The 12703-nt window shown below is 47.4% G+C and overlaps 1 protein-coding gene across 1 annotated transcript in view; it reads right to left on the bottom strand.

The window, feature by feature from the left end:
* Positions 1–12703, bottom strand: part of LOC137433121 (keratin, type 1 cytoskeletal 11-like) — a 74000-nt gene that overhangs the window by 19605 nt on the left and 41692 nt on the right. The window contains exons 5-6 of the mRNA XM_068125576.2: positions 6326–6451; positions 6001–6221 (exon numbers count right to left, since the gene is read on the bottom strand). Coding sequence (XP_067981677.2) covers positions 6001–6221; positions 6326–6451 — 347 coding nt within the window. The remainder of the gene's footprint in view (positions 1–6000; positions 6222–6325; positions 6452–12703) is intronic.

Below are 12703 nucleotides of genomic sequence, written 5' to 3'. Positions count from 1 at the left end.
CAGTGTGGTGTGAATTTTCGTCATTCGGCATCATAGGGCCTTACTTCTTTGAGAACGATAACGGAAATGCCGTCACTGTTACTGCAGCTCGATATACCGACATGGTTTCTAACTTCCTCCCCAGAGAATTAAACAGATTTGCAGAAGTGAGCCCAATTCCTCTTCCAATTATACCAATTATAATTTATTTCAATTATACCAAATTATACCAATTATACCAAAGAGCCCAATTCTGCCGCTCCATTCCTCTTCCCTCAGATCGGCAGTCTGCTGCCTCCTCACTCTCTGAAGACCTGGACAAAATCACAGACTGGTCAAACAAGTGGAACATGTCTTTCAATCCTGACAAATCTCACACTCTTACTATGTCTCTCCGAAAAGATCGACTGGACAACCCTCCCATCTACTTTCTCAACAATCCTCTCCAAGAAGTTCTGTCGCTCAAGATTTTGGGTCTCACTATCTGCCATGATCTTTCTTGGGAAAACCACATTTCCAAGCTGGCCTCCAAAGCCAGTCGCCGACTGGGCATCCTCCGTCGTGCGAAGTCCTTCCTCGGCACACCTGAGCTCCTCACCACATACAAGGCTTTCATCCGCAGCTCAATGGAATACTGTTCTCCCCTATGGGCCGGTGCTCCTGCCTCACACCTAGCTCGGCTTCACGCTGTTGAAACCAAAGCTTTCAGAATTATTGGAATCTCCCGCGATGAAGCTATCTCTGAGGGCCTTTCACTCACTCACCGCAGGCAGGTAGGTGGTCTTTCTGTCTTCTACCGACTCCTCTCCGGCCTTGCACCCCCAGCTCTCTCTGTGCTCTGTCCCCCAAATATTCCTACAGGTCGCACAAGATCTGCCAGCAACCCTCTGATGGTTAAACTGCCGAAATCTCGGCTCTCCGCTCACCTTCACTCTTTCATTCCTCTTTTCTCCCGCCTCTGGAACAAACTCCCTCACTCCCTTCAATCCCACTCCTCCCTCCAGGTCTTTAAAACAGCTGTTCACCACCATCTCTTATCTTCCCCCATCCAAAACCTTGATCTTTTCTACCCCCGCTAATTCACCCCAGATCCACCTTGTTTGAAATTCCAACTTCTTTCCTGGAAGTCCTGGCAGTGTCCATATGTTTTATACCTCTCCCACTGCCCCCTTCCCACGCCCCCCCCCCCCCCCCAAAGCCCTCGCCCTCTCTCAGATCTCTCGATGTCTCCATGTCTCTCGGTCCCTGCTCTCAAATGTTGTGTTTGTGTCCTTCCCCCTCTCTCCCCATCTTGTCTACCGCTCCCTATGTTATATGTTTTATGTGTCGGTTTGTCTTTCTGTGTGATTAATGTTCGCTCTTTCACGAGCCTCGATATTGTATACAAAAAAAAAAAAAAAAAAAAAAAAAAAAAAAAAAAAAATGACGTGGTTTCAGCAAGATGCTGCAACCTCCCACACTGCCAGAGTGTCCATGACTACTGTAAGGGCGCTCTTTCCAAAGCATGTCATTTCCAGAAACGGCGATATTCCATGGCCAACAAGATCACCCGATTTGACTGCATGTGATTATTTATTGTGGTCATATCTAAAGGACAAAGTGTATGTTAACCGTCCACAAACTCTTCATGAACTTAAGGAAAACATCAGACGCGAAATCAATGATATTGACGTTGCCATGTTGCAGAATGTCATGAATAATTGGCGTCCAAGATTGGAGGAATGTGCCAGACGAAATGGTACTCATCTACTAGATGTTCTTTTCCACAAATAAATGGCATGTTATGTACTTCCTTCACTTTCTTGCAAGAATTTGTTTTGAAATTCAACTTTTTATTAACTTTACACGAGTGTTAAAAATAACCATATTTCTGGCTCACCCTGTATAATGGGTGCGTAGATCACACTCAATAAATTTCAAACTGATCAGACTAAACGTTGGCCCTGTCAAATTATGACGTCATAATGAAGGCAGCAATGACGTCATCATTAACGCCACTTATTCCACATATGGAGTTCTTTACAATGAGCCACGTTTCAATTTTGTCTCTGCAGCGGTTTTGGACATATAGAGGTGCAATATTTTTGGGTTTTTCCAAGATGGTGCCTGTACCACGTGACCTATGACGTCATAATTATCATTAAAATATTCTACAGGAGGATTATATGGTGAAAAATTCGTATCCATCAGACCAATAGTTGCACAGAAAACACATTCATACTGATCGGTTCAAGCATTGTACTTATTGAATGATGATGTCATAATGAAGGCACCGATGACATTATCATTAACATATCGTATTCCCCGTGGGGAGTACTTGACAATGAGCCATGTTTCAATTTTTTCCATGGAGCGGTTTCAGAGATAGAGGTGTGAAGTTTTTCCAAGATGGCGCCTGTACCACGCCACCTATGACGTCATAATTATTAAAACATTCTACAGGAGGAGGCACTCATATGGTGGAAATCATGTGCCTGGTGTGAAGTGTCCTCCCAAGTAGGAGAGTGGGAGGGGGATCAACTGACTGAGATTTGCAGGTGATGAAATGTAATGTCCTTTTCATCATCACATTTTATGTGGCATTGGTTATCATTAGGTCTGTGATGGATCTTTCTGAAAGGACAACCTGGCAAACCCTTCCATCTACGTGCTTGATAGCCCTCTAAAAGACGTTCATTTCATCAAACTTTTGGGCCTCAACGTCAGCCACAATCTCTCTTGGGCAAACCACATATCAAACTTCTCTCGGCATATGCATCCAAGGCCACCTCCACACATGGCTTCCTGACTTACACTACTCTCGTATCCAATGCGTGACTCTCAATGGGATCCTCTCATTTCCTCTCCGTGGCAAGGTGGGAGTGCCCCAAGGCAATGTTTTGGATCCAGTACTAGTCCTGATCTTCATCACGGATCTCTCTGATTCTCTGGAAAATCTCCTTAATCTCTTGCTGATGACTACCCCATCAAGCGTAACATTGGTCATCCTTCAGATAGGTATAGGCAGCAGCCTCTTTCCTCTCTGTCATCTGCACACCTTGATACTGATAGAATCACGAGCTGGTCAAACACTTGGAATATATTGTTACATTTGTGGAGGGTAGGCAATGATTACCTTAGTTCAGGTAGAATTCTATAATATACCATGCTCCGTATGTTGCAATGAAGAATAAACCCCATGTATCATAAGTAGGATATTCGTTTAGAACGGATGTCATGTAAATGTGTATACAGTGCATTCAGAAAGTATTCAGACCCCTTCATTTTTTTCACATTTTGTTATGTTGCAGCCTTATGCTGAAATCGTTTAAATTCATTTTTTCCCTCATCAATCTACACTCAATACCCCATAATGACAAAGAGAAAACAGGATTTTAGAAAGTTTTGCAAATTTATCAAAAATAAAAAACTGAAATATCACATTGACATAAGTATTCATACCCTTTGCTATGACACTTGAAATTTAGCTCAGGTGCCTCCCATTTCTCATGATCATCTTTGAGATGTTTCTGCACCTTGATTGGAGTCCACCTGTGGTAAATTCAATTGATTGGACATGATTTGGAAAGGCACACACCTGTCTATATAAGGTCTCACAGCTGACAATGCATATCAGAGCAAAAACCAAGCCATGAGGTCGAAGGAACTGCCTGCAGAGCTCAGAGACAGGATTGTGTCGAGCCACAGATCTGGGTAAGCCTAAAAAAAAATTCTACTGCATTGAAGGTTCCCAAGAGCACAGTGGCCTCCATAATTCTTAAATGGAAGAAGTTTGGAACAACCAGGACTCTTCCTAGATCTGGCCGCCCGGCCAAACTGAGCAATCGGGGGAGAAGGGCCTTGGTAAGAGAGGTGACGAAGAACCCGATGGTCACTCTGGATGAGCTCCAGAGATCCTGCGTGGAGATGGGAGAAACTTCCAGAAGGACAACCATTACTGCAACACTCCGCCGATCTGGGCTTTATGGCAGAGTGGCCAGACGGAAGCCAAACAGTTCAATCTTGGTTTCATCAGACCACAGAATCTTGTTTCTCACAGTCTGAGAGTCCTTTAGGTGCTTTTTAGCAAACTCCAAGCGGGCTTTCATGTGTCTTTCACTGAGGAGCGTCTTCCGTCTTCAATTCCGGGAACCTTCAATGCAGCAGAATTTTTTTTTGTAGGCTTCCCCAGATCTGTGCCTCGACACAATCCTGTCTCTGAGCTCTGCAGGCAGTTCCTTCGACCTCATGGCTTGGTTTTTGCTCTGATATGCATTGTCAGCTGTGAGACCTTATATAGACAGGTGTGTGCCTTTCCAAATCATGTCCAATCAATTGAATTTACCACAGGTGGACTCCAATCAAGGTGCAGAAACATCTCAAAGATGATCAAGAGAAATGGGAGGCATCTGAGATAAATTTCAAGTGTCATAGCAAAGGGTATGAATACTTATGTCAATGTGATATTTCAGTTTTTTCTTTTTAATAAATTTGCAAGAGTTTCTAAAATCCTGTTTTCTCTTTGTCATTATGGGGTGTTGAGTGTAGATTGATGAGGGAAAAAATGAATTTAAACGATTTCAGCAAAAGGTTGCAACGTAACAAAATGTGAAAAAAGTGAAGGGGTCTGAATACTTTATAAATGCACTGTAGGTGTCCCCATGAGAGCAGTGGGGTTATGTTAATTAGTTAGGGACTAATGGTAAATCCCCTGTATGTAAATGGACTCTGTTATTTTTCCTCTGTTCCTTATGACAATGCAGCACACACACAAAGCCAGGCAATAGCGCATTAAAAGACACTAAATAAAAGCTAACCAGAAACAGGACTTTGAGCACCAACGATGATACCACCGACGTGTGATAACATCAAGCAGGCAGGTCTGGGAGGCCACGCCCCAGAGAGCAGTGATTGGTCAGATTTGTCGAGCAACGAAGAGAGGGACTGGCTGATAGGAGCAGGCACGGGCGGCGTGGGATGACGTCCGAGCCTGGAGTACAAAGGAGTTGGAGGGCCGACATTTTCTCTCACTTCTTCAGGATTTCATAAAGAACGGTGTCCCCGACATTTTCTCTCTCGGCTTCTGTATCTGGAAGTGAACGGTTGCCGATAAGCTCTCTTGTGGTGGGACAGTCTCAATGAACGGTCTAAGTTTACGAGCTCTTGGCTGTGGAGTTTGGTGGCGAACGGTCGTGTTCCAACATTTTCCCTCCTCTTGTGTTGGAACATTGGTGCCATGCAGTCACAGTTCATAGAGCTCTTGTGCTGAGAGACGTGGGTGCTGGTGAGGTGGACGTTTCCTTGGAGGATTGGAGTGTAAGCTCGTTTGGCTATACGTTTCCTTGGAGGATTTTAATCCCTAGGAACAGGACAATATGTTTAAATCCAAACACATCCCACACACTCTGTCTCTGTGAAAAAAAATTCTGGTGAACCCTTCCATGTACTTCCACAACAATCCTCTTTAAGAGATTCAGTCAGTCGAACTTTTGGCCTCACCTCAAACTTTTGATCTGAGACTCATGGTGGAGCAGCCACACACGCATCTCACACACATGGACAAACAGACAAATACACAAGACACACCACAGGACTGTTAGACGAGACAAACACAGCTACTGAGTGTGGGGGAAGTGCCGTCCCTCGCTGGGGCACTCTGGGTACCAGCGATGCCGTGACAGTAATGGCGCCTTTCTCACCAAACTCAGCGGGCACTCATTCATCCCCAATTTTGCCTTCCTGTTATTGAGCCCTCTCAAACCTGAGCTTATATCCAGCATGGTCACCTCCTGCACCTTACCCCCCCCCCCCTCCTTTTACTTTCTCATTCTTTTCCTCATCCATTCTTCCTCCATGTGTGCCCCTGTTTCCCCACTCCCCGCATTGTTTTAGCTGATCTGCTCTGTCTGCTGTGTTCTATAATTATAGCTTTTCCACGAGCCTCGACTTTGTAAACATATTTTTGCAGACTCTACACCAATTGAAAAGAGGTAATTTTTAGAGTAAACAATAACAACCGACATAATAAACATTGTAGCTCACCATGCCTCTTCTTCTTCCAATAGACGCCTGTAGGTGCCAATCTCCTGCTCCAGTCTCATTTTGACATTTAGAAGGTCACAGTAATCCTTGAGCTGTCGGTTGATATCCAAACGCATGGAAGCTAATTCTGATTCAAGGTTTGAGACAATGGTAGTGCATCCAGAGAGTTCACGTGAGTTGAGATATTCCGTATCTGCCAGGTTGTCCTTCAAAGATGCCACCTGCAACAACAAAAGGAAGAAAATATTTGTTAATTCTCTATTCATTCAATATCATTCTCTATTCGTCTATTCACATCCAAATGATAGTGTTTATACCAGTTTACCACATTGTGCAGTGTTTCCAGCTCCATCTGCAATCCTTGCATTGAGCGGCGCAACACTTGTAGTTCAAGCTTATTGCTTTGTATCGCTAAGTCGTCCTGGACAGGCACTGCTCGATGACTGTCAACCTAGAAGTGAGGAAACGAAATAGTTATTTGCAGAATAGAATGAAGGGATATAAAATATAAAGTGACAGCAGTTTGACTCCTTACCAAACCTGCATCCACATCATTATCGGTCAGGTCAGTCTCTTGACTGCCACTGGTAACATATAACTCAGTGCTACCTGCCGCATGGTCGGGTAGTCGGCGACTAAACTGACTACTCTCACTGGCTCGCCAGTGGGGAGGGTGACTGTGACACCCTGCAACCTGCAGGACTAAAAACAATACCTGTTAAAGGGCGGATGAGCTCCCCTAGGGAGCCAATGGCCATCCAGTAAGGGGATGGTATCTCCTAAAAAACACCCATCCGGTTGGACCAGGTAATAGGTTGTAGACAGCAACTGCCCAGGGTATGTATGTATATATATATATATATATATATATATATATATATATATTGTTACGTGGTCCTCCCGGTAACTACCTGGTCTTGGTGACCCCCGGACCGTGGGAGGGACCCCGCCAGAAAGATATATGGTTTATACGCTTTCGTAACGCAATCAATATGAATTCCGGTCAAGAAGAAACCCCACACCAAGGATCCGGAATAATCAATAATATATTCACTGAGCAATCAACAACCATCAACAATGCACAATCAATATTACAACCATGTGAACTCATCTACACAAACTCTAAGATGGCCATCTTAATCTTATACATTCCTCACGTGAGCCCCACTCCTGACTCCCTCCGTGGTCAATGTCTCTCCTCTCCGCACACGGGCGGTTGAACGAGCCCCGGGCGGACGTGCTCTAAACGTGCCGTCTCGGACTGGGGCCGCGGCTGCAGCGCACCTCCTTGCCAAGCCACGGGGCAAACCCAGCGCGGCGTCCAACGTGCGCGAGGCCCCAAGTGCGACCCTTACGCGTCCTTGTAGATGGGCAAAAACCCAGCGCGGCTTCCGACGCGAGCGAGGCCCAACGTGCGGACCCGTACGCGTCTTTGTAGACGGGGCAAAACCCAGCGCGGCTTCCGACGCGAGCGAGGCCCAACGTGCGGACCCGTACGCGTCTTTGTAGACGGGGCAAACTGTCCCGGACGCTTGGTTTCGTGCACGAACTCACGGTGACTGGACGTGTCAAAAGGTATTTACCGCCCAGGTAACTCCTCTCGCCAGACGTTTCGCAACGGCGCGTTTTCCGCGCAGCGTAAGGTCGATTCCACCTTCTCGTCGTCGCGGGGCGAGGAAGAAGGAACCTTCCTTACCCTCGTGTCTTTTTCCTCCCTTTCCCGTCACTTCCGCTTCCGGCCACTTCCGTTTCCTGCCACTCTTTCAGAAGGGCTCCTGACCCTCCAACCACAACAACTACACAACAACTTAATATACTACACACGGAAGCAAAGACCTGCATGGTACTTCACATACATTCACATAAATATGTAACACTCCCCCCCTTCAAGAAAGAAAGTTTGAACCCAGCGAAAACTTTCTTTGCCGGCCAATTTGGAGAAACAAACCAGATAACTCAACCCCCCCACATTATCAGTTCCCCCCGGGCACAGTTATCACTTAAAAATAAAGCCAGTTAAGCCACTCGATAGCACTTTTCCGGGAGGCCAAGCCGAGTATTCACTACATGGATGCCTTTAGGAACGCGGAGTTCACGGTTAGTCCGTGCAGGAAAGTTCTCTACATGGGCGCCTTGAGGAACGTGGAGTTCACGGTTAGTCCGTGCAGGAAAGTTCTCTACATGGGCGCCTTGAGGAACGTGGAGTTCACGGTTAGTCCGTGCAGGAAAGTTCACTACATGGACGCCTTTAGGAACGGCGTTCACGGTTAATTCGTGTAGGAATCTTGGCTCGGCGGCTCCGCCGCCTTCAGTGCTTCAACTTCTCAGAACGTCCCTAATAATTAGGGTGGGACCACTGGTCCCTGTAGTCCCCTGAATACCGGTCTTCTTCTCGGCCACTACTTTGCCCATTCTTCCTTCGGGAGCGGCCGTAACTCAGGGAGCCTCCATAATAATATTGACTGCGGCCACCACCAAAACTACCGCCCAGTTGTCCTCTCCTGTAGACCTCTCGACGCCTACGAAATGCCTTCCCTACTGTTATGGTCCGACCCTCCAAATCCTTGCCATTCCAATTCTTCTCTGCCTCTCTGGCGTCTTTTGTGCTGGCAAACGTGACAAAGCCGAACCCTCTTGACTGTTGCGTTTCCCAGTCTCTTACCAACCGCACTTCCACCAGCGGCCCATATCTGGTGAAGACAGAGGTCAGAACTTCTTCCTCTGTTTTGAAGTTCAGTCCCCCTACAAATAACTTGGCACTTTTGTCACCATCCCGAGCTGGTGTGGTGTTATTTTCCCTGCTGGGCTCTTTATCAACCCTCAGGTTACCATAAACTTGACCCCCGGCCAAATCATTCCCGAGAACCACAGATACACCCTCTACAGGAAACGTGGCTTGTAAACCGACGGTGACCGGTCCTGACACCAAATCGGACTCCAACTGGATGACCTGAAGGGGAGCACTAACACCGCCCCCGATCCCCTGTAAACGAACCCTATCCCCCGTTGCCGTCTCCTCGGACCATGGCAAAATGCCTTCAAGCATTAAAGATTGATGGGCCCCTGTGTCTCTCAATATCCTAACCGGTCTCCGGTTAGTCGAGGCTCCATCCAGTGACACAAACCCCTCGGAAATAAATGGTTGGTAACCCTCTTGATGGCGATTTCTTACGCTAGCCATCGCATTCGGAGTTGTAATAGTCGGACTCCGCTCTGGGTTGTCCCTTTTCATGAGGTAACAACTGGACATCAAGTGTCCAGGTTTTTTGCAAAACGCGCAAGTAGGCCCGGAGGAAAAACTCGGGGTCTGCCTCGGGCCCCCCGAACTATAAGTTTGTCTTGGGCCCGCATCCCTCTGATTTCGAACCGGTGGGGTATCATAGTTGTCCCCATAATCATCTCGAGGCCGCCGCCATGTATGGTCGTTCTCCGCACCTGCTGTTCCCCACCTCCCCTGCGGAGATCTAGGCGAGGAGTTAGGTTCGTGGACCCCTATTCGGTGGGTTAAGGCATAATCATCTGCCATGGTGGCTGCGTCCCACAACTTTGGTACCTTCTTTTCCTGCAGGTACACTTTGATGTCCTCGTGGACACACTGCTGGAATTCCTCCACCAGGATCAAGTCCCGCAATGTCTCGAAGTCTTTCCCGACTCCTTTTGACTCACACCACCGATCAAACATGTTTTCTTTCACTCTGGCAAACTCCACATGGGTCTCACTCTCCCTCTTCCTGGCATTCCTGAATTTTTGCCTGTAAGCTTCCGGAACCAACTCATAGGCCTTGAGGATGTGCTTCTTCAGTACCTCATAATCTGCACATTGGTCCATTGGTAGCGCCGAATAAATTTCCTGAGCTTTCCCCACCAGCACACTTTGCACGAGTATGGTCCATGCCTCCTCCGGCCAGTTTAATTGTCGAGCCACTTTCTCAAAGTGTGGAAAAAATTTCGCGACTTCTTTTTCACTGAACGGTGGAACCAGCCTCACATGTCTGCCCACATCCCAGGTTTTCTGGTTAGGTGTCGACCCCGTCAGCAAGGGTGGTGCCTCTCCCCGTTCTCTCATTAACTCCAGCTCCTTGAATTTGATTTCTTGCTGAAGCTGCATGTCACGTTCCTTTAATTCCCTTTCCGCTTTTCTCTCCTCTGCTTCGAGGTCCCTTGCAGCTCTCCTTTCCTCTGCTTGTTCCTTTTCTCTTCTTTCCTGGAGTTCTCTTTCCACTCTCCTTTCCTCTGCTTGTTTCTCTTCTCTCCTCTCCTCTGCTTTCCTTTCTTCTTCTGCTCTTTCCTTTTCTGCTTTCCTTTCTTCTTCTGCTCTTTCCTTTTCTGCTTTCCTTTCTTCTTCTGCTCTTTCCTTTTCTGCTTTCCTTTCTTCTTCTGCTCTTTCCTTTTCTGCTTTCCTTTCTTCTTCTTTGATCCGTTCCTGGCTCCGTAATTGCAACTCCAGTTTCCGGAGCTCCACGTCTTCTGGTTCTTCGGGTAGCCACTCCCAGGCTAACTCGTCCCATGTTCCTAATCCCACCATAGATTGTATCACCGTGGCCTGCAACTCTGCCTTCCTCAAATTAGTTCGGACCTCCAAGTTAAAATGTTTGGCCAATTTCAAGAGATCCGACTTTAGCAACGCTCGGAACTGTGCCTCACTCGGGGTTACCCCAAAGTTCTGTGCCACAAACGCCATGGTGCCTATCGTTAACACCTGTTAACCTTCACCCCAAGACTTTCCCCAATTTCTCAAAAAAAAATATTACCAATTAATAATTAATTAATAAATTTTAATTACCAAAAATATTATTATTTTATTATTTTATACACTTTTATATCCCGGACGTAGACCCAATTGCGAAACCGCAAATCGTAATTTGGACGAGCCCCCAATTCTGTTACGTGGTCCTCCCGGTAACTACCTGGTCTTGGTGACCCCCGGACCGTGGGAGGGACCCCGCCAGAAAGATATATGGTTTATACGCTTTCGTAACGCAATCAATATGAATTCCGGTCAAGAAGAAACCCCACACCAAGGATCCGGAATAATCAATAATATATTCACTGAGCAATCAACAACCATCAACAATGCACAATCAATATTACAACCATGTGAACTCATCTACACAAACTCTAAGATGGCCATCTTAATCTTATACATTCCTCACGTGAGCCCCACTCCTGACTCCCTCCGTGGTCAATGTCTCTCCTCTCCGCACACGGGCGGTTGAACGAGCCCCGGGCGGACGTGCTCTAAACGTGCCGTCTCGGACTGGGGCCGCGGCTGCAGCGCACCTCCTTGCCAAGCCACGGGGCAAACCCAGCGCGGCGTCCAACGTGCGCGAGGCCCCAAGTGCGACCCTTACGCGTCCTTGTAGATGGGCAAAAACCCAGCGCGGCTTCCGACGCGAGCGAGGCCCAACGTGCGGACCCGTACGCGTCTTTGTAGACGGGGCAAAACCCAGCGCGGCTTCCGACGCGAGCGAGGCCCAACGTGCGGACCCGTACGCGTCTTTGTAGACGGGGCAAACTGTCCCGGACGCTTGGTTTCGTGCACGAACTCACGGTGACTGGACGTGTCAAAAGGTATTTACCGCCCAGGTAACTCCTCTCGCCAGACGTTTCGCAACGGCGCGTTTTCCGCGCAGCGTAAGGTCGATTCCACCTTCTCGTCGTCGCGGGGCGAGGAAGAAGGAACCTTCCTTACCCTCGTGTCTTTTTCCTCCCTTTCCCGTCACTTCCGCTTCCGGCCACTTCCGTTTCCTGCCACTCTTTCAGAAGGGCTCCTGACCCTCCAACCACAACAACTACACAACAACTTAATATACTACACACGGAAGCAAAGACCTGCATGGTACTTCACATACATTCACATAAATATGTAACAATATATATATATATATATGTATATAGTTACGGATTCGTCACTTCCGCTGTTGTGGTTTTCACCCACTTGACATATTTCTGATATTATGTACTATTATTATTTTCAAAAGGCATATTATTCACGAACGGTTATCAAAAGTTAAAGAGGATAACTTTAAGTGAAACAGGAAACCGGATCGAGAACCAGAAGACGACGAGGAGAAAAGAGGAAGCGGCGTGGCGAGGAAATTCGGACAAGACGCGTGACGTCGAGCTCTGTGACGAGCGTTGTCTAACGAAGGTCGCGAAGGAATTTTGAATTCCCTGAAAGGACATCCTGAGGTAGGAGTTATCACTGGGAGTGTGAAATCTGCGTAGTCAGCTTTTGGGCGCTGAGATTCGAGACGAATCCTCGCCTAGTCGCATCGACTCAAGTACGAGCCGTCGGCCATTTTAAACCTCACGCTTCGCTCACCGAAAAGGTTTTTGCTAAACGTCTGCTTTTCTCTGCATCCTGTCGTCTGTCGGGGATGTGTGTGCGCAAACGCTGCGTTGGAAGAGTACGCTGCGGTTCGCTGATTGAACTGTGAACGTGAAAATCGAGTTTGCCTCTGGTTTCAGACCACGTGACCTGCTACGCCTTTTCTACGCCTACGCCTCATCAGCATCCACGGAGTGCGGGTCTCGATTCGACCTCGCTCTGACACTAGCTGGAGCGAATCACCTTCGCCTTGGAAAAGGTTTCAGAGACATTGAGGAGTGTCCTTTTTCCTTCACTGGGAGCAGTGAGTTATCTGGCTTTATTTGGTGGTACCACCATAAGCAATAAGATATATAGAGTGCACTCGAAATT

The sequence above is a fragment of the Myxine glutinosa genome, chromosome 8 (assembly GCF_964187855.1).
Source record: "Myxine glutinosa chromosome 8, kmMyxGlut1.1, whole genome shotgun sequence".
Classification (NCBI taxonomy): Eukaryota; Metazoa; Chordata; class Myxini; order Myxiniformes; family Myxinidae; genus Myxine; species Myxine glutinosa.
Note: the sequence above shows the minus strand (reverse complement) of the source record. Positions and strands in the feature narration are given on the sequence as shown.